Source organism: Diceros bicornis, chromosome 38, assembly GCF_020826845.1.
Source record: "Diceros bicornis minor isolate mBicDic1 chromosome 38, mDicBic1.mat.cur, whole genome shotgun sequence".
Classification (NCBI taxonomy): Eukaryota; Metazoa; Chordata; class Mammalia; order Perissodactyla; family Rhinocerotidae; genus Diceros; species Diceros bicornis.
In genome coordinates, this window is record NC_080777.1 from 8,797,736 (window position 1) to 8,820,713 (window position 22,978).

The following is a 22,978-nucleotide window of genomic DNA, read 5'->3' on the forward strand; positions in this document are numbered from 1 at the left end:
TAACTCTCTGGACCGTCACAACATTCCTTGAACAGGTGTTCATTGAGCCTGCCCAGCCTCCACTCTCTGTAACCACCATATTCTTATTTCTTCTGTTACTCTCATCAGCTTTTCTGCCTGTATCCTTTTTGCAACAAACTGCCAACCTTTTCTTTTCTCTCTGGCTATTTAAGAAGTGAAAACGTCCTTTGGTCAGAGCTTAATGTGAGATCATCCACATGGATAAGTGCAGAGTTGTAGCTGTTTATAAATGGTGTGGGTAGTGCAGGGGTTCAGAGGAGGTGGTGAAGGGTGAATGATAGGTATACAATGTCAGACAACTCCATCTTTGGATAAAATTTAAGAAAAAGATTTTGGCCTGTGTCCACTTCTACCGCAGATTACCTGATACTTACCCAGGATTCATGGTGGCAAATACTGCACAAGACATATTGATACGAACTTCTTTTCCTTCCAGTACAAACCTACAAGACATTACAGTACTCATCACTAAGAGAACTGTTTTCTCTAGGTTGAAGTATGTTAAAACTACAAGTGAGTTTGGAAATTTTCCTAAGGCTGTGATACATTTAGATCCAAACGGTACGCTGGGGAAAAAACCATGGTAAGAGGGGAAAGAAGAGGCTCATCTTGAGCCAGAGTTGTGAGCCCTGCTGGGATTCAGATTTATTTGATCATGTCTGAAGGTGTCTCAAAAGTTCTGTGGGGCCTGAGGCTGGAAGGTAGCCATCTGAATGAACTGACTTACACAGGGAAAGGATTCTGAGCAGACCCTTGGGGCTTGGAGCTCTGCCTGGATGTCCCAGTGAAACACACAATGGCCACAGCATCGAGTTCCTGCTTTAGCATGGAACACAGCCTGCCTCCACTCCCCAATTAAATAATTGTGGGAACGCTGTGAAATAGAACCCTTGGCATGGACATTAGTGTCCTGTTGTCAGCACCAGTGGTGGGAACAATGGAGAGAAATCCTCTAGTGATTTCGTGGACAGCTGATACCAACGAGGGTGCTCAAAACAGGAAAGGAAGAACAATTGGGACAAAACCTGAGGACTTCCTGGACATAACCGAGGAAAACTCAGCATAGGCTGAGATATGGTGAAGAACTGGTGAAATGTGGGTTACTGTGACCCCTACTTATATCCACTAACTTGTGAGGCCTCAGAACATTGGCTCTAAGTTTGAACAAAATCCTTGAGAGTAAAGTCAGAAGTGAGTGTCCATTAGCTTGAGTTAGAAATATTAGATTGTAATAGAAATTTTAAACCCACAAATCCAATTACGCTCATAAAGTAAATCATGTGAGTCCCTGACTTTATCCAAAGAGAAAAAAAAATTTTTGCTTGGATTAATAAATATCAGTAATCCTAACATACAAATATTGTTATTACAAGTTTTTTCAACTAAAGTATATTAATTCAGAGTAATGGGAGAAGAGTGGGCTTCAGGTGTGTGGCCAGTATAATTTTGTTTTTTTTTTTAAACAAGAGATGTAGAATTACAGACAAAAACTGTTTCCTCAAGTGAAATATCATAAGATGAAAAGGGCCTAAGGGAATTTAAACTCAACAAGAAAAGTAATTAGAATAGATTTCCATTACGGTCCTGGTAACACGGTAGACTGTTCCACGCTTGGGCAAGAGTTTGGGTACCTCCAAGCTGACAACATTTACTGTAGAAAAAATATTTAAGAATAATCAACTAAACAGTAAATGTAGATCAAATTTCCATTCCAAAGGTATGCATGTTTTCAACAAATACCTGACTGAATAGCTGTCTTTCGCAGCTTTAACTGATAGAATCTGTGAGGCAATCAGAGAGAGAACTTCCGCATCAATTCGATTCACTTCATCGAAACAACACCACGCTCCAGACTGAACTAGTCCAAAGAAGAATTTTCCCATTATCTTAAAAAAAAAAAAAAATTGGATTACTCAAATTATTATTTAGGTGAAAAATTTTACTGGGATGTTAATTTCTTTCTTTTTTTTTTTTGTGGGGAAGATCAGCCCTGAGCTAACATCCATGCCAATCCTCCTCTTTTTGCTGAGGAAGACCGGCTCTGAGCTAACATCTATTGCCAATCCTCCTCCTTTTTTGCCCCCAAAGCCCCAGTAGATAGTTGTGTGTCATAGCTGCACATCCTTCTAGTTGCTGTATGTGGGACGCAGCCTCAGCATGGCCGGAGAAGCGGTCGGACGGTGTGCGCCTGGGATCCCAACCCGGGCCCCAGTAGCAGAGCGCACGCACTTAAACGCTAAGCGGGCCGGCCACGGGATGTTAATTTCTGCATGTTCTTCCTGTTTTAGCCAAATCTAGAAAACTCTGCATGTTCTTCCCATTTTAGCCAAATCTAGAAAACACCGTTTCCGTGTCCTCCCCTCAGGCATTTTGCAGGGCTGAAAGGAGCAGCTGCTTAGACTCTGAGAGGAGTCACCTACGCTGCCTGCCTCCTGTAAGAGCCTAAACACGCAGCAGCAAACTCTGAACGTCACAGACACTGCGGAGGCAGGGCCACCGCCTACGTTTCCACAGCTCAGCACTCCCCCGGGCGCCATGTTCCCCACAGAGCTGTGCGCCGGCGGAAGGTCTTTACGACAGTTTTCCGGCAGATGGTCGTAAAGCGTCTGAAGGAAAGAGCCCTTTTTACTAGCTTAGTTCAAGACTCCTGGGTTTGTGGTGGGCTGCTGTTAGGTAATGCAGAGGCGTGAATCCCGCCCAATTTAACACAAGAGGAGGCTTCTGGGCCAGACTTGAGTGGGGCCCAGCTAAAGCACGCAGTTGCTACCCAGCTTTCGCTATTTACAATGGTGCAGGCCCACGGTGGCCAGAGCCTCTAGGGAGCTGTGAGGCTGCAAGTCTGGATTGAAATCTATTGATTTGTAAATGTTAGCAGCTAAAACATAAAAACAGAACAAAACAAAAACACTGTCAGATTAAACAGAGCGTCTGTGGGCTGAACACAGGTTGAAGAACGTCTGAGCTCAGTGAAGAGCTTTTGCCAGGTGGCAGAGAGGGAAGGTAGAGGGGAGGAGAGACCAAGAGAGCCCCTCAGGCCCAGGATACAGAAGTTGGTTCCTCCCACTGGCTGCGGGAAGCAGACCTGGTCTTTATTTAAAATTTTGATATTTTGTTTATCATGAGTTTTGTGGCATTAATTTTGTTTCAAAAAATACTGCATTAAAGTATTATTTATCTTGATTACTAGGTTTTTTGGCTCTCCTTAAAGTTTTGCTCAGCAGGCAAGGGCCTCACTCACCTCACCCTAGTCACAGCCCTGCTGCACCCCACTGGAAGGTAAGTGTCTTAAGAACAATAATTCAATCAGCTTATTTATGTTTATTGGTATTTTTAACGTGCTAAGCGAGCACAAATTGGAAATGCAGGATCTCAGAGGTAATGTGCTTTGAACTGCAAATAAAATGACAGCAATAAAATGTAAAAGATTTGGGGGCTGGACCCTTGGCCGGTGGTTAGAAGTTCTGCAGTGCTCCACTTTGGTGGCCTGGGTTCACAGGTTTGAATCCCAGGCACGGACCTACATCACTTGTCAGCCATGCTGTGCCAGGGTCCCGCATACAAAAATAGAGGAAGATTGGCAGAGATGTTAGCTCAGGGCTAATCTTCCTCAACCAAAAAAAGAGGAAGGTTGGTGACAGATGTTAGCTCAGGCCAAATCTTTCTCCAAAAAACAAAAACAAAAAAAGTAAAACATTTGGACTTAACATGCAAAACAAAATAAATTGAAGTGTTTTGAAACTTCAAGTAAATTTGTGACAGGCACAGAGGTACATGAAATTTTAATAAATATTTCAGTATGTTATGAGATATGTCTTAGTGTGTAACCAAAATAAAATAAGGCTAACATAAAATTGTAATCATCTATATAAACTCTGACTCAAATTTTTGTGTTAATTATAATAGCCTCATTGTTCTTAATAAGTACCTTTTCAGTAAATAAAAGTATAGGGTAAGAACTTATGAAATAAATTTGTATTAATAATGCAGTGCTTTTAATTTTTTTAATGTATTCATACTGCATATCAGATTTTGTTTGGAAAAGAACCCCCTGTCAAAAAGTCTGAAAACCACTGTCTTAAAAGATAGTTCAGTTTAATAAAAGCAAACTGTATGATGCCTTAAGTTTCTATTCTATTAGTTTAAAAGAATTAATACTATTTATAGTTCTATTAATACTTATATCCTGTATAGTCATATATCTATATTTAATAAAGATCTTATAGTTCTATTAATACTTAATATCACTCTAAGATAAATATTTTTCTTGTTCTTTCAATCCTCAATGAATTATTTCTTTTATGTATATAATATTTTTTTCTGTGTATATACCAATAAGCTTTACCTTATAATCCAAATCCTCAAAACAGTTGAAGACCACACAATGTTTGCCTAAGGACTGGAAAACAAAAATATTATTTTACTATATTTCTTGAATTATGACACAAAATACTATAATAAAAAGTAATAAAAATTATTTACTCTTTTGAGAAAACTTTTGCAATATAAAGATGAATTACATACCAAATTTAGAAATTCATAAAACTCAATATAGTATAAATGCACATATATTGTTATAGTTTAGTTGAGAGTACATAGAGCATTAAGGTCATGTTTTAAAATACATTAACAAATAAAAAACTAAGAAAAAAACATTCCAGTGATGTCATGAAGTATACCCTTTGCTTTCATCAGTTACTTCTCTCTATCTGTCTGTCTCTCTTACACACACACATACACACACACACACACTGCTATTAATCACAAAGACTAGGCAAAAGTCTGTGTATGGGGCTTAAAATAAATGAATCACCCCTACAGGAAGGCGCAGGGGGACAGAACTACCATTCACATGTCAGTCGGCTATTATAGTGGTATTCCAAATAAACACCAAGCATATGGGGGATTACTGAGATCCAAGTCCCAGCACACAATAGGCATTCAAAAATTAGTTGATGAATTTTATGAATTAATGAATGTGCTAATGTGTTTATTAAATATTACGAACATCTTAACAGTGCGAATGGTGTAAATTTAAGATACCATTAAGATTTGTGTGACTTAAAAAAAAAAAAAAGAAGTTGTTTCTATTCTGGATATAATAACCACTTACTTTTGCTAGATCTTTGACACTCTCGGTTTTTCCCATCCCAGCTGGACCAGCAAGGCAGCCTCCTAGATTCAACTGTAGTGCTCCAGTGAGAGTGAGCCAGCATCTGTCAGTGAGAGGTGTAATAACCAATCTTGCGGTACACCCCAAGTACTCGTAGCCATAAGTAAAGCTGGCATCTCCTTGAGATACATAGCACAACTTTTGTTTTTCATTCCATTTGTATTGCAAATGTCTGAAAACAGTATTTTTGGGCAAAATTATTTTTAGTTTTTTTCACATGCAAAAACATAATAAAGATTGAAATTGGAATGTTGATTAAAAAACATAGAAATAAAAACATTAAAGTCAAATGAAACGAGTGATGGATAATTCATCAATGACTGTATTAGACATGAAATAGAACTCAGAAGACTACAAACATATGAGCATTCCTCGCTCTGAGGAAAATGGCCTCGCTGAATCTTGCTGCTTTTGTGTGATGTTGTCAGCATAAATGGAGGATTTATATAAGAATCATCCTTATGAAGTTTATTATGGTTTTCAATAAAAATGTGGTTTAAGACATTCATTATAACCAGGATCCTTACTAAGAGGGTAGTTGAGAGAAATGCTGTTCTGAGCATCCAAAAAAATTGTACTTTGAGGAAATAGACTGTATTTATCTTATGAACACTGTAAATTGTGTAGCTAACCATAAATTATCTCCTCTTCAAGGCTGTGAGTTAGATTTGTGACTCATTTGTAGCTTTATGGTACGAATTCTCTTTTTCCCCCAGTTTTATTGAGATATTGACATAACATTGTGTTAGTTTAAGGTGTACAACATAATGATTTGATATGTGTATGTATTGCAAAATGATTACCATAATAAGTGTAGTTAACATCCATCATCTTACATAGTTACAAATTTTTTTCCTTTGATGAGATCTTTTAACATCTAGCATCATTCAAATATACAATAGAGTATTGTTAACTATAGTCACCATACTATACATTACATCCCCAGAACTTATTTTTCTTGTAACTGCAAGTTTGTACCTTAGACTACCTTCACTCATTGCCTGCACCCTCCACCACCCACCTCTGGCAACCCCCTATCTATTCTCTCTTTCTATGAGTTCGTTTTTTTAGATTTCACATGTAAGTGAGATTATATGGTATTTGTCTTTCTCTGTCTGACTTATTTCACTTAGCATAATGCCATCAAGGTCCATCCATGTAGCAAATGGCAGGATTTCCTTCTTTTTTTTTATGGCTGAATGATATTCCATTCTACACATGTACTATATTTTCTTTATCCATTCATCAGTTAACAGAAGTCTTGGCTATTGTAAATAATGCTGCGATGAACATGGGGGTACGGATATCTTTTTGAGATAGTGATTTTGTTTCCTTAGGATAAATACCCAGAAGTGGAATTTCTAGATCACATGGTAGTTCTGTTTTTAATTTTATGGGAACTGCCATAGATTTTCCATATGGCTGCACCAATTTACATTCCACGAAAAGTGCACCAGGCTTCCTTTTTCCATATCCTTGCCAGCATTTGTTATCTGTTGTCTTTTTGATGACTACCATTCCAACAGGTATGAAGTGATATCTCATTGTGGTTTTGGTTTGCATTTCCCTGATGATTAGTGATGTCGAGTACCTTTTCATGTACCTGGTGGCCATTTGTATGTCTTTTTGGAAAAATGTCTGTTCAGTTTCTTTGCCCATTTTTACATCAGGTTGTTTTTTCGCTATTGAGTTGTATGAGTTCTTTATATGTTTTGGATATTAACCCCTTATTAGAAATATGATTTGCAAGTATTTTCTCCCATTCAGAAGATTGCCTTTTCATTTTGTTGATGGTTTTCTTTGCTGTGCAGAAACTTTTTAGTTAGATGTAGTCCCACTTGTTTATTTTCGCTTTTGTTCCCTTTACTTTTGGTTCAAATCCAAAAAATCATTGCCAAGACTGATGTCAAGAAGCTTACTGCTTATGTTTTCTTCTAGGAATTTTATGGTTTCACGTCTTCCATTCACATCTTTAATCCATTTTGAGTTAATTTTTGTGTATGACGTAAGATAGTGGTCCAGTTTCATTCTTTGCATATGGCTATCCAGTTTTCCCAGCACCATTTATTGAAGAAACTCTCCTTTCCCCATTGTGTATTCTTGGCTCTTTTGTAAGAGCCAAGATTGACCACATTGATTGACCATATATGTGTGGCTTTATTTCTGGGCTCTCTATTCTGTTACCTTGATCTATGTGTCTATTTTTATGCCAATACCATACTGTTTTGATTACTATAGGTTTGTAATATAGTTTGAAAGCAGGAAGTGTGTGATGCCTCCAGCTTTCTTCTTTCTCAAGACAGTTTTGGTTATTCAGGGTCTTTTGCAGTTCCATACAAATTTTAGGATTTTTTTTCTATTTTTGTGAAAAATGCCATTGGAATTTTGATAGGGATTGCAGTGACTATATGGATCGCTTTGGGTAGTAGGGACATTTTAACAATAATAATTTTTCTAATCCTTGAACATAGAATATCTTTCCTTTTATTTGTCTTCAGTTTCTTTCATCAATATGTTATAGTTTTCAGTGTACAGATCTTTCACCACCTTGGTTAAATTTATTCCTAAGTATTTTATTCTTTTTGATGCAATTGTAAATGGAATTATTTTCTTAATTTCTCTTTCTGATACTTTATTTAAGTATATAGAAATGCAACTTATTTTTGTATATTGATTTTGCACCCTGCAACTTAACTGAATTCCTTTATTGGTACTAACAGTTTTTATGGTTTTCTATATATAAAACCATGTCATCTGCAAATAGAGACAGTTTTACTTCTTTTCCAATTTGGATGCCGTTTATTTCTTTTCCTTGCTTAACTGCTGTAACTAGGATTTTATGTTGAAAAAAAGTGGTGAGAGTAGTAATCCTTGTCTTGTTCCTGATTTTAGAGAAAAAGCTTTTTGCTTTCCACCACTGAGTATGATGTTAGCTGTGGCTTGTCACATATATGGCCTTTTTTATGTTGAGGTACGTTCCTTGTATACACAATTTGTTGAGCATTTTTATCATGGATGGATGTTGAATTTTGTCAAATGTTTTTTCTGCATCTGTTGAGATGTTCGTATGATTTTTATCCTTTATTTTGTTAATGTGGTCTATCACATTGATTTATTTGCGAATGTTCAACCATCCTTGCATTCCTGTCATAAAGCCCACTTGATCGTGGTGTATGATCCTTTTCATGTACTATTGAATTCGGTTCACTAATATTTTGTTGAGAATTTTTGCATTTATATTCATTATGGATGTTGGCCTGAAATTTCTTTTTCTTGTGTCCTTGTCTGGTTTTGGTATCAGGGTAATGCTGGCCTCATAATTTAAGTTTGGAAGTGTTCTCTACTCTTCTGTTTTTTGGAAGAGTTTGAGAAGGATTTGTATTAATTATTTAAATGTTTGGTAGAATTCACCAGTTAAGCCATGTGGTCCTGGACTTTTATTTGTTGGGAGGTTTTGATTACAGATTCAATCTCTTTACTAGTAATTGGTCTGTTGAGATTTTCTCTTTCTTTGTGGTTCAGTTGTGGTAGGTTTTATGTTTCTAGGAATTTATCCATTTCTTTTAGGTTGTCCAATATGTTGGCATATAACTGTTCAGAGTAGTCTCTTGTGATTCTTTGTATTTCTGTGATAACAGTTGTTACATCTCCTCTTTTTTTTGTCTGATTTTATCTGAGTTCTCTTTTTTCTTTCTAAGTCTAGTTAAAGGTTTGTTTATTTAATTTTTTTAAAATACCAGTTCTTAGTTTCATTGATCTTTTCTATTGTCCCTTTAATCTTTATTTCATTTATTTCTTCACAGATCATTATTATTTCCTTCTTTCTACTAACTTTTGGATTTTTTTTTGAACTTTAATATTTGAGTTTATTCTTCATGTAACTTTTAAAACACTACTATAGTTGAGTATTCTTTTTTTAGTTCCTTGAAGTGTAAAGTTTGGTTGTTTATTTGAGCTTTCTTTTTTCTTAATATTGGTGTTTATTGCTATGAACTTTCCTCCTAGAACTGCTTTTGCTGCATCCCATGAGTTTTGGTATGTTTTATTTCCATTTTCCTTTGTCTCAAGATACTTTTTAATTTCTCTTTTGATTTCTTCTTTGACCCATTAGTTGTTCAGTAGGCATGTTGTTTAATCTCTGCATATTTGTGAATTTTCTAGTTTTTTTCTTGTAATTGATTTCTAGTTTCATACTATTGTGGTCAGAAAAGATGCTTGATATGATTTCAATCTTCTTAAATTAATTAAGAATTCGTTTGTAGTTTAACATAGGATCAATCCCAGAGAATGTTCCATGTGTGCTTGAGAAGAATATGTATTCTGCTACTGTTGGATATAATGTTATAAAATGTCTAAGTCTATCTTGTCTAACATGTAATTTAAGTCTACTGTTTCCTTATTGATTTTTTGTCTGGACAATCTATTGATTGTTGCATATGGGGGTATTGAGGTCCCCTACTATTATTGTATTGATGTGTTTTTCTATTTTCAGGTCTGTTAATATTTACTTTATATATTTATATATATATAAATTTATATATATAGTTGCTCCTGTGTTGGCTGCATAAATATTTACAAGTATTATATCCTCTTGTTGGAATGACTCCTTTATCATAATATAATGACCTTCTTTGTCTCTTATTAGAGTCTTTGTCTTAAAGTCTGTTTTGTCTGATATAAGTATAGCTACCCCAGCTTTCTTTTGGTTTCCGTTTGCGTGGAATATCTTTTGTCTATCCTTTTACTTTTAGTCTGTATGTGTCCTTAAAGCTAAAGTGAGTCTCTGGTAGGCAGCATATAGTTGGGTCTCATTTTTTTATTCACTTGGCTACTCTGTGTCTTTAGATTGGAGAATTTAGTCCATTTACATTTAAAGTAATTATTGATAGGTATAGACTTACTATTGCATTTTGTTAGTTGTTTTTTGTCTGTTTTGTAATTCCTTTGCTCCTTTCTTCTTCTAGCTGCCTCTTCTTTTGTGGTTTGATGATTTTCTATAGTGGTATGCTTAGATTCCTTTCTCTTTATCTTTTGTGTATCACTTATAAGTTTTTGCTTTGTGGCATATATAAAACATCTTATATTTACAACAGCCTATTTTAAGCTGCTAACTTAAGTTCAAATGCATATTAGTTCTCTGTATTTTTACTCTCCCTCCCACATTTTATGTGTTTGATGTTACAATTTACATCTTTTTACCTTGTGTATCCATTAACAAATTATTGTATTTTTATTTTTACTACTTTGGTTTTTTAACCTTCATACTATATTTATAAGTGATGTACCCACCACCATTACAACATTAGAGAAGTCTAGATTTAACTGTATATTTACTTTTACAAGTGAAATTTATACTTGCTTTCTTGTTACTAATTAGCATCCTTTCATTTCAGCTTGAAAACATCCTTTTAACATTTCTTATGAAGCTGGTCTGGTGGTGATGAACTCCTTCAATTTTTGCTTGTCTGGAAAACTCTTTATCTTTCCAATTCTGAAAGACAACTTTGCAAGGTAGAGTGTCTTGGTTCCCAGTTTTTCTTTCAGCACTGTGTATATATCATGCCACTCCCATATGGCCTGCAGAGCTTCAGCTGAAAAATCTGCTGATAGTCTTATGGGGGTTCCCCTTGTACATAACAAATTATTTTTATCTTGCTGCTTTTAAGATTCTCTCCTTGTCTTTAACTTTTGACAATTTAAATATAGGGTGTCTAAGTGTGGATCTCTTTGTGTTCATCCTATTTGGAATTCTCTGGGCTTCCTACATTTGGATGTCTGTTTCTTTTTCCAGGATAGGTAAGTTTTCAGCTATTATTTCTTTGAATAACCTTTCTGCCCCTGTGTCCCTCTCATCATCTTCTGAAACTCCTATAATGTAAATATTTGTCCACTTAGATGGTGTCCCATAAGTGCCTTATGCCATCTTCACTCTTTTTCATTCTTTTTTTATCTTTGCTCCTCTGATTGAGTTCACTGTCCTGTCCTTGAGTTTGCTGATTGTTTCTTCCACTTTATGTAGTCTGCTGTTGAACCCCTCTATTGAATTTTTCAGTTATTGTATTTTTCAGCTCTGTGATTTCTGCTCAGTACTTTCTTATATTTTCTCTCTCTTTGTTGAAAATCTCATTTTGTTCATCCATTGTTCTCCTGACATCAGTGAGCATGTTTATGACCATTATTTTGAACTCTTTATCAGGTAAATCACTTATCTCCATTTCATTAAAGTCTGTTTCTTGAGTTTTATCTTGTTCTTTCATTTAGAACATATTCTTCTGTTTCTTCATTTTCCTTGACTCTGTGTTGGTTCTGCACATTAGATAAAATAGCCACCTCTCCCAGGCTTGATGGAGTGTTCTCGTGTAGGAGATGGAACTTATCATTCAGCCAGCCCTAGCTCTTGGTTGTCTCTCAAACATTTGTTATTATCTAAACTGTGTTCTTTGTTTTTAATGGCTTCCAGTAGTTGAGGGTATGCCAAGACATGTCACTATCCCAAAGGGGAACATCTCAGTCATTACCTAGATGCAGGCTGATTGGAAGCTGGACCCTCAGGCAGCAGCTGTTAAAATATGCAAGTAAACCTCTTTCGGGGAAAGACTGGGAGATGGGCATTTCTGTCTGCTGCCTCTGAACTGAGCCCTGGGGAGGATGGCCAGTTAAGAATTATTTCTTTTTCTGCTACACTCCATCAAACCCATGAAGGCAGGCCCCATTGGCCACCAGAGCCAGGCTGTCAAGGGGTGAGTCCTGTGGGTAACAGCTGAAATACTGAGGCACTAGATGTGTGTGTAAGCTCTTTTTAGGGAGACACTGGCAACCTGGAGCAGGACAAAGGAAGAGGGCAGAGATGACATCTGCTGGAGAGGAGAACAGTCAGCCTGAGATGTGTGTTAAATTAGAAACCTAACCCTCAGAGCGCAGCTTTTAAGATACGCAAGTAGGCCTCTTTCAGGGAAAGACTGGGAGATGAGCATTTCTGACTGCTGCCTGTGTGCTGAACCATGGGGAGATAGCCAATTAAGAACTGTTTCTTTGCTATAGGCTTATGGGACCCATGAAGGCAAGCCCTGCTGGCTGTTAGATCCAGGCGATCAAGAAGTGCATCCCCTGGCTGCCAGTCACAAAAGCCGGGGCTCCAAACATGTGTACAAGCTCCTTTTGGGGAGATATTGGTGACCTGGAGCAGGGCAGAGGGAGAATGTACAGATGGCTCCCACCTACCTCCCTGATATCCCGGAGGATCACAGTCAGCGTGTGTTAAATTAGGAGCCTGACTCTCAGGCTGCAGCTTTTATGATATGCAAATAGGCTTCTTTCAGAGAAAGACTGGGAGATGGGCATTTCTTTCCATTCCCTCATCACTGAGCTCTGGGGGAAGAGCCACTGCTAGTCCTTGCCAGTGTGTTAAGAACTGTTTCTTTGTTTGCCATAGTCTGATGGGTCTCATGGATGCAAGCCCAGTTGGCTTTCAGAGCTAGGTGTTTTGGGGGCCCATCCCTCAGATCGAAGTCTTAAAAGTTGGGGTGCTAGATGCTGAGTCCAAACTCTTCACCTCTTAGGGAGAAGCTGGGAGTTGTGAGTTTCCTCCTGATTGCATGTTGCTGTGCTGGGGGTGGGGTTTGTGGCGAGAGTGTGTCTCAGCGTCTTCTACCTGCTTTGATGTGGGTTTTATCTCATTATCCCAGCGTATACGAGTCACCCAACTAGTTTCTGGATTTCTTTCAGAGGGAATTGTTCTGGGTGTAGCTGTAGATTTGGTGTGTCTGTGGGAATAGGTGAGTTCAGGAGCCTTTTATGTCCCCATCATAGACCAGAACCCTGGTATGCATTCTTGACTGTATTTTATGTCCCTATCAGTGCTGATTTAATTGAAAGGAAAGATATCAAAGAAAATTTTTGGAAAAAATTTTATATTTGATATTTTAATAAAGCATCAAAGCATCGTCCTGGGAGAAGTCTTTCCTACACATGTTTAATAGTTTAGTGCTGTTTTGATTTTGAATCACAAGTGGGGACAGGAACAATATCTTTTCAGAATTTGGAGTTACCAAAGGTCTTTTTTTTTTTTTTTTTAACACTCTTATAACCATCTTTGAGACTGAGTTAGCACAAGAGACTCCATGTCTAAATCCCACCCCCCGTCTTATTCTCACAGTGTACTTTGGAGAGATGCTTAGAACTGCACGTAGGCAAGCTAATCAGTAACCAGTAGAAAGAATGACTTGTTAGCAGAAAATTTAAGTTCTCTGCCCAAACTGTTCCTTCTCTCCCTGATAAGAAAATAACTAATGTTTTCTTAGATTCCTCAGGAATGTCTCATTTAGCAGATCCAAAACTTTTGTCTATGGAGAGGTGCACGATGGTCTGCAGTCACCTAAAACCTGACACTCCTGAGCCCCCTCCCCAACCCTGTTTGCCTTATATAAGTCGTTTCCAAATCAGTTCCCCTTTAAGATGGTTTTTTTAGGATGATAGTCTGCCATCTTCTGATCAGCTAGCTCATCGCTTAATAGTTTTCTCTCTCCACTGCCTTGCCTCTTGATGGACTGGCTTTTGTCTTTTGGTAAGCAGATTGAGCCCTTGCTTGGTATCATCTTTATTATATGTGTTTTTATTTTTATTTTATTTTTAATTGAGTTATAGTTAACATATAACATTGTGTAAGTTTAAGGTGTAGGCTGTGTAAAATTTATATGTTGCAGTATGATTTCCATAGTAGTGTTAATTAACACCTTTATCATGGCACTGTTTTTCACCTTTGCCTTTCTTCCCTCATTCCACTTTCAGTGTATGCTATCATATAGTATTTTGTATATTCTTATAAGCACTTTTTAAATCCTTCCTAGAACAAGACAAGTTTATAAAGAAATCTAAATAATTAGTCAACTTTTAAAATAAAATTTAAATTAAAAATTTTTAAAAAATTGTAAACTACCACCTTGCAAAGTCTCAGATGAGAGAGCATATAACCATAAGAGAGAGAGAAGTAATTGTTAAAGGAAATGAATTTTTTAAAGAAAGGAATTTGCTATCCTAAGAACCAGCATTTGTTTTATGATTGAAGTGGTAAATCATTATTTAAATAGAATATCAATATCCAAAGCTTTAGTCATTCTATTATTCTTCCCCTAGAACAGAAGTTCCCACACTTTCTTGGTTCACTGCACCTGTAGTATATCAGTAATTTTTTCATGATTATCCTAGGCCAGAAGAAATATCTCATAGTTCCTTTAATTAATTTTTAGGTCCAAAGCAGCTTAATAAATTTATTTTTATGACTTAGTATCTTGTTTAAAAAATATACAAATAAATTAAAAGAAAATCATTTTTATTTCATTCTTAAATGACCATAGTTACTTACTAATGGGATGTGTGTGCCTGTTGTGCACTGCACAATTTCTCAAGCATTGGAATCAGATTGGATATTGCCAGTCTTGTTTCCTGTACCATGTCATTTTTCATTCAACACTTGTGTTTCATCAGGGCAACTGCCAAACACCTAGCTCTGTAAGGATAAGAAGTCACTGACAGGTTGTAGCATCACCTAATGTTAAAATTGTCAACTACTTCGAGCTTCTAGTTTGCTTGGTGTCTGACAGATGTTGTGTATTCCTGTGAGTCCCTCAAAAGTTTAAATGTTTCTGCAGCACCCTGTGAGTTCCCTGTGGTGCCTTGGGGCACCTTGGCACATAGTTTGGGAACTGTAGCCCTAGAGTTATAGGCATACTCACAGAGTCTTATTGGAATATTTTCTTTCCTGGTTTACTTTTCTGTATATGCTCTTCCACGTTCATTTTCACTTCTTTTTTATTGATGTTTTAATAGTTTATAACATTGTGAAATTTTGGGTTGTGCATTTTTGTTTGCCCATCACCATATATATGTCTCCTTTCAACCCTTGTGCGCACCCCCCACCCCCATTGCCCTTGGTAACCACAATACAGTTTTCTCTGTCCATGTGTTGGTTTATATTCCACATATGAGTGAGATCATACAGTGTTTGTCTTTCTCTTTCTGGCTTATTTCACTTAACATAATACCCTCCAGGCCCATCCATGTTGTTGCAAATGGGACAATTTTGTCTTTTTTTATGGCTGAGGAGTATTCCATTGTATATATATATACCACATTTTCTTGATCCAATCGTCAGTCGAGGGACACTTAGATTGTTTCCACTTCTTGGCTATGGTGAATAATGCTGCAGTGAACATAGGGATGCGTAAGCCTCTTTGGATTGTTAATTTCAGGTTTGTTGGATAGATTCCCAGCAGTGGGATCGCTGGATCATAGGGTATTTCTATTTTTAATTCTTTGAGGAATCTCCATACCGTTTTCCATAGAGGCTGTACCAGTTTGCATTCCCACCAGCTGTGTATGAGGGTTCCTGTTTCTCCACAGCCTCTGCAACGTTTGTTGTTTTTTGTCTTGATGATTATAGCCATTCTAACGGGCGTGAGGTGATATCTTAGTGTTGTTTTGATTTGCATTTCTCTGATGATTAGTGATGTTGAACTTATTTTCATGTGCCTATTGGGCATCTGTGTATCTTCTTTGGAGAAGTGTCTGTTTATTTCTTCTGCCCATTTTTTGCTGGGGTTGTTTGTTTTTTTTGTTGTTCAGTTCTGTGAGTTCTTTATATATTATGGAGATTAACCCCTTGTCAGATATATGTTTTGCAAATATTCTCTCCCAGCTGGTGGGTTGTCTGTTCATCTTGATTCTGGTTTCGTTTGTCTTCTAGAAGATCTTTAATCTGATAAAGTCCCACTTGCTTATTTTTTCTTTAGTTTCCCTAGTCTGGGTAGGCGTGTCATCCGAAAAGATTCCTTTATGACCAATGTCAAATCGTGTTGCCTATATTTTCTTCTATGAGTTTTATAGTTTCCGGTCTCACCTTCAAGTCTTTGATACATTTTGAGTCAATTTTTGTGAATAGCGATAGCAGATGGACCACTTTCGTTCTTTTGCATGTGGCTGTCCAGTTTTCCCAACACCATTTATTGAAGAGACTTTCCTTTCTCCATTGTATGTTCTTAGCTCCTTTGTTGAAAATTAGCTGTTGGTATATGTGTGGTTTTATTTCTGGGCTTTCAATTCTGTTCCATTGATCTGTGTGTCTGTTTTTGTACCAGTACCATGCTGTTTTGATTACTACTGCTTTGTAGTATGTCTTGAAGTCAGGGATTGTGATGCCTCCAGCTTTGTTCTTTTTTCTTAGGATTGCTTTAGCTATTCGGGGTCTTTTGTTGCCCCATTTGAATTTTAGTATTCTTTTTTCTATTTCCGTGAAGAATGTCATTGGGATTCTGATTGGGATTGCATTGAATCTGTAGATTGCTTTAGGTAATATAGACATTTTAACTATGTTTATTCTTCCAATCCATGTGCATGGGATGTCTTTCCATTTCTTTATGTCATCACTGATTTCTTTCAGTAATGTCTTGTAGTTTTCATTGTATAGGTCTTTCACCTCCTCAGTAAGATTTATTCCTAGATATTTTATTCTTTTTGATGCAATTGTAAATGGTGTTATCTTTTGGAGCTCTCTTTCTGTTAGTTTGTTATTAGCATACAGAAATGCAACTGATTTTTGTAGATTGATTTGTACCCTGCGACTTTGCTGTAGTTGTTGATTATTTCTAATAGTTTTCCAATGGATTCTTTAGGGTTTTCTATATATAAAATCATGTCATCTGCAAATATTGAGAGTTTCACTTCTTCGTTGCCTATTTGGATTCCTTTTATTCCTTTTTCTTGCCTAATTGCTCTGGCCAAAACCTCCAGCAGTATGTTGAATAAGAGTGGTGAGAGTGGGCAGCCCTTCCTCGTTCCAGTTCTCAGAGGAATGGCTTTCAGTCTTTCCCCATTGAGTATGATGTTGGCTGTGGGTTTGTCATAAATAGCCTCTATTATGTTGAGGTACTTTCCTTCTATACCCATTTTGTTGAGAATTTTTATCATAAATGGATGTTGTATCTTGTCAAATGCCTTCTCTGCATCTATTGAGATGACCATGTGGTTTTTATTCTTTGTTTTGTTGATGTGGTGTATCACATGATTGATTTGCGGATGTTGAACCATCCCTGTGTCCCTGGTATAAATCTCACTTGATCATGGTGTATGATCTTTTTAATGTATTGCTGTATTTGGTTTGCCAATATTTTGTTGAGGATTTTTGCATCTATGTTCATCAGCGATATTGGCCTGTAGTTTTCCTTCTTTGTATTGTCTTTGTCTGGCTTTGGTGTCAGGGTGATGTTGGCCTTGTAGAATGAGTTAGGAAGTGTTCCATCTTTCCTATTTTTTGAAATAGTTTGAGAAGGATGGGTATTAAATCTTCTTTGAATGTTTGGTAAAATTCACTGGAGAAGCCATCTGGTCCTGGATTTTTATTTTTTGGGAGGTTTTTGATTACTATTTCAATCTCTTTACTTGTGATTGGTCTATTCAGATTCTCCATTTCTTCTTGGTTCAGTTTTGGAAGGTTGTATGAGTCTAAGAATTTATCCATTTCTTCAATTGTCCAATTTGTTGGCATATAATTTCTCATAGTATTCTCTTATAATCCTTTGTATTTCCCTGGTATCCATTGTAATTTCTCCTCTTTCATTTCTAATTTTATTTACTTGAGACTTTTCTCTTTTTTTCTTAGTAAATCTGGCTAAGGGTTTGTCAATTTTGTTTATCTTCTCAAAGAACAAACTCTTTGTTTCATTAATCCTTTCTACTGATTTGGTGTCAATTTCATTTATTTCTGCTCTGATTTTTATTATTTCTCTCCTTCTGCTGACCTTGGGCTTTGTTTGTTCTTCTTTTTCTAGTTCCGTTAGGTGTAATTTAAGGTTGCTTATTTGAGCTTTTTCTTGTTTGTTAAGGTGGGCTTGTATCGCTATGAGTTTCCCTCTCAGGACCGCTTTTGTTGCATCCCATATCATTTGGTATGGCATATTTTCATTTTCATTTGTTTCCAGATATTTTTTGATTTCTTCTTTAATTTCATCAATGATCCGTTGGTTGTTCAGTAGCATGTTGTTTAATCTCTACATTTTTATCACTGTCCCAGTTTTTTTTTCGTGGTTGATTTCCAGTTATGGTCTGAAAAGATGCTTGTTATGATTTCAATCTTCTTAAATTTATTGAGGCTTGCTTTGTTTCCCAACATATAGTCTATCCTTGTGAATGTTCCATGTGCACTTGAGAAGAACGTGTAGTCAGCTGTTTTTGGATGGAGTGCTCTGTATATGTCTACTAGGTCCATCTCATCCAGTTTTTCATTTTAGTTTTCACTTTTAAAGAGAGTTAATAGAAAGTAATAATGACATACTAAACTTTTTGCAGGGCGATGGTTCATAGACATGGCATATTTCTTTGGCAGTTAAGAATGTAGATAGTTATACTTTTGTAGTAAAATGAACATGTGAATATATATCAAATATAAAGTATTCAGGTAAAATATACTTGAGTGGTATCAGTCAAATATATCAGCCTCTTTCTGCTCCATTTTCCCTAGAGTTTAAAGGAAACTGGCATACCTAAAATAAGGAAATTTACGCTCATGCAGAATTTCTTAAAAATTAACTTTTCTTGAGAATCAAAGACCTTATGCAGACAAGACAGTTGTTTTTCTATGAATAAAGGAAACTTTAGAAAAAAATTAATTCAAAAGCTTGAAACTTCACATTTATTCTAGGAATCCTATGTTTGAGCTCCTCTTCTCACCAAAATCAGTTGCTCTATTTTTCTATAGTTTTGTATTTGTATATGACATACTACATATGTATGAATATATACTGATTGACTCTGGGTGGAAGGAAGGAAGTTCTGAATTAGAGAATTGACTGGAAATGTTCTCTGATTGGTTTCCCGGCTTAGTCTGTTCCAGAATTGATAGCACACAGGGGAAGGAAGAGGCTTGAGGTAGAGCTTCTCTCACTCCCCATTGAAAACTGCCCTCTGGCTGAATAATGGAAAAAGGGAAAATGCAACTATGAGAAGAGTGGAGTCAGTTCAGGAAAATGATAGCAGAGAGAAGTTAAAATGAAGGGGAAGGAGAATGGAAAAGAGAAAGAAGAAAGCACAGGAATATGGTACTCAAACTGGTGTAATTTGCTTAGAATTTCTGTAAATCCTGGAAAATTAAAACTTAGGTGTGACAGAGTTTCAGGTAGAGAATTAATTTACCTAGAGGTAGGTGTGTGACAAGTTATTTTATATAGAGTTATAATTTAGACCTACCTACCTTTTCCACTCAAAATCCTCTGCACTGAAGATATTTTTAACTAGTAAATCTCTCACTCTATCTCTGCAGTGAACATAAAGGGTAAGCAAGGCCCCGAGTACCACTCTTGTCCGGGAGTTGCTGGTATCCAGCACTACCAGCTCTGCAACCTCTTCTAGACGGTGTATCAGATCAGTGTGGACTTTCTCCAGCTCTTCTCCTGAATGAGTACTCACAAAACTTGTGATACAGTCATTATCAAACATGATCTGGCTCTGAAAAAGTAAGATATAAATATGATAGTTGAAGCATAAACTTTACAAATTAAAACATGTTTTCAGGAAGTTTATGTGGTGTCTGAGCGCATTTGTGTGTGTGTAAAAGAGAGAGCTTACACATTTGTATGTATTTGAGAGTGAGAGATGGAATTTTGATTAATGCTTGTGGGGGCCTTATTCTTTAATAAATGGAAATCTATTTATCATCAATATTTATACTTTATAAATCTTGTATTCTTAATCCACCATCACTAGGCTAAGTAGTAACCTGGGGACAGTAATAATGGTAGAAAACTCCAAGATGAAATTAGTACTGTTTCATCAATTGACTCTGAAGTACTATACGTAGAATATGTTAAGTCTGTAATCATAGTTTTTAGAAACTTTCTATAACTTCTGTTATTTGATCCATTTTTTGACTCTCACTCTTGCCATGCATACCAGAGCTGTTTGAAGAAGGCTACTGGATTAATGTCAGATTGACCGGGAAGTTAATGGAGGGGGATATATCAGGAGGCCTGTAGCTGGGTAAACTGGGATTCCAGTCACTAAGAAGGAAAAGCATGTTGTAGGTGAAGGGGCATAATGAATTCATTTTGAGATATACTGAATTTGAAGTGCCTAAGGAACGTGTAAGTAGAGCTGTAAAGAAAGAAAGATGAGAATAATTAGCATTGAGGTAATATGTACAATGATGAGACTTTTTTCCAGAGCAACATAAGAGGATACAGGATGGGAAACCTGACATCGGAAACACTGACATGGTCAGTGTTCTTTCCTGCATCCAACAGAAACTAACTCTGATTTCCTTAAAGGATGGTGTAGACCCACACCAGCAGATCAGCAGGAGCAAGAGATGGAGACTTGAGAAGTGGGCAGGAACAAATGTCTGGGCCAGGCAGCAGCAACTGTAGTCAAGGTCATGCCACAGAAGAGTCCCTTCAAAAGCCACTGTACTGCTGTCCTTGAGACATTTATTCAATATCCACGGCCTCAGGAGAGAGCATCCAGTGGGCTCGGTCCCCTCCCTAGGCTGTATCAGTGTAGGCTGAAGGAGGATTTGGTTCTGATAAGGTAGACTGTGAACCATATTTTTATTTATTTATTTAGATAGATGGAGAGGAATTCTCAATTACTATAGCTTGCTTAAATCCATATTGAAATTCTCTCAGTGGCCAGTGCATGCAGACATCTCATTATCCCCATTCCTCCGTAGGCATCCACGCAGAGACAGCTCCTAGCCATGTTACATATGCAGAAGGGGAAGAGAAAGGGAAGTTGTACATTGTGTACTGGGATGGGAAATTATCAGTAGGTAGGGCAGACATGGGGAAAACTTTGGCAAAAGTATGTTCAATGATTGAAGCTGAAGTCTATCATAAAGTTATTTCTAGAAACAGAACACAGACTGCTTCTTATTGTTAAGCATGTTTGGAGGGCCAGGGATCTGGGGAAGATCTTTTCTTAATAGTATAGATTTGATTATATGAATGCCTGGTAAACCACAGAAATGTGCAAATTGACTCATTATAATTTTTTTGCCTTTGTAAACAATAGTTTAAATAAGTGCTCGGCTTAAGATCTGAGAGTATTTTATCAGTATTCACTCAAGTGGACAACAGAGGGGACCAAGGAGATTTGATAATCATAATTTGTGTCCACAATCCCAGGTTATCTTAACAAGGACTTGAAAATTGTGGCGGGTCAAGGCAAAGTAAAAAGATGTGATTTTTTTTTTACATCTAATACATTTAATAGAGAACTATAAGGTCAAGTATGCTTTAAAAATACTTGGTAATGGTAACTCATGGTAATATGGCTTCTATCTTCATCACTCTAGGAAATCTGTTGTCTCCAAGGTTCATGTTGACTCTCATAATTGACAGACATAATGGAGCTTTCAGACCTCTCTAGAGCATTTAAAAATGACCACCACTCACTTTTTCTAGAGAAAAATCAAGCAGATGAATTCCTTCTTTCCTCCCTTAGCTTCCATGACAACTCTCATAATTTTCCTTCTTTTTTTCTTGGCCACTCTTTTTCAGTCCTCTTCATGGATTCCCCTTCCTTTGCCTGCTCCCTAAATGCTGATGTTCCTTGGGGTGTGTTCTTGTCCTTCTTCTCTTATTCTACACATTCTACAGGGGAAATTTCACTACTCCTCTGGCTTCCTCCACTCCTTCTTCTAATAGTTCCACCACTACGTCACTAGTTCTTCTCAAAAGAACTGCGTATTTTGGGTTTCTTGTTATCACTCATACTTGGCTTTTTTTCTCTTTCTCTTTTGAGCTCCAGAAAAGCAGTAATTAGCTTTAACAAATATGCACGTGGTAGGCAGGATAATGGCTCCCTGCAAAGATATCCATGTGCTAATCCCCAGAACCTGTGAATCTGTTACCTTACATGGTAAAAGGGACTTTGCAGATGTGATTAAATTCAGACCTTGCAATGGAGAGATTATTCTGGATTATCTAAGTGGGCCCAATGTAATCACGTGTATCCTTAAAATTGGAGAACTTTTTCTGCCTGTGAGCAGAGGGAGATATGACTACAGAAGAATGGTCAGAGAGATGCAACATCGCTAGCTTTGAAGATGAAGGAAAGGGCCATAAGCCAAAGCATGCGGGTGGCTTCTAGAAGCTGGAAACAGCAAGGCAACAGATTCTCCCCTAGAGCCTCCAGAAGGAATGCAGTCCTGCTGACCGTTTGATTTTAGCCTGGTGAGACCCATATTGGCCTTCTAACCTACAAAACTGTAAAATAATAAATTTGTGTTGTTTTAAGCAAGTAAGTTTGTAGTAACTTTTTAATAACAGCAGTAGAAAATGAATACAATGTAATATAGTGATATCCCTAGGAAAATAATTTATGGTTTATTTTCATTCAACATGTTAGTATGAAAATTTTTAAAACCATGGAAAAATTGAAGAAATTATAAAATGAATACCCATATACCCAGCACTTATATTCTACAAGTAACTTTTTGCTATATTACTTTCTCACGTATCTGTCCATCTATCCATCCGTCTATGTTATTTTTTGATGCATTTCAAAGTAAGCTACACATATCAGTACCCCTTCGTAATGGTTTATTTCTAAATCTTTGTTTTCTTAACACTGTATCCACAGATTAAATATTTGTCTATAAAAGGAGCATTAACTTACCACAGTGAGGACCACTTGTCCTGGATGAGATACCACCCACACGGGAAAACTTTGGTAGTTCCAGTCTTCAACCCCTTGACTTATAAATCTATAAACAAAAAACTTTATTTATATTATTTATATCTA

The 22,978-nt window shown here is 36.8% G+C and overlaps 1 protein-coding gene across 1 annotated transcript in view; it reads right to left on the reverse strand.

Moving 5' to 3' along the window:
- DNAH14 (dynein axonemal heavy chain 14) overlaps positions 1-22,978 on the reverse strand; it is a 344,464-nt gene that overhangs the window by 214,445 nt on the left and 107,041 nt on the right. The window contains exons 26-31 of the mRNA XM_058533894.1: positions 22,853-22,940; positions 19,431-19,684; positions 5,132-5,363; positions 4,364-4,417; positions 1,762-1,907; positions 396-464 (exon numbers count right to left, since the gene is read on the reverse strand). Coding sequence (XP_058389877.1) covers positions 396-464; positions 1,762-1,907; positions 4,364-4,417; positions 5,132-5,363; positions 19,431-19,684; positions 22,853-22,940 — 843 coding nt within the window. The remainder of the gene's footprint in view (positions 1-395; positions 465-1,761; positions 1,908-4,363; positions 4,418-5,131; positions 5,364-19,430; positions 19,685-22,852; positions 22,941-22,978) is intronic.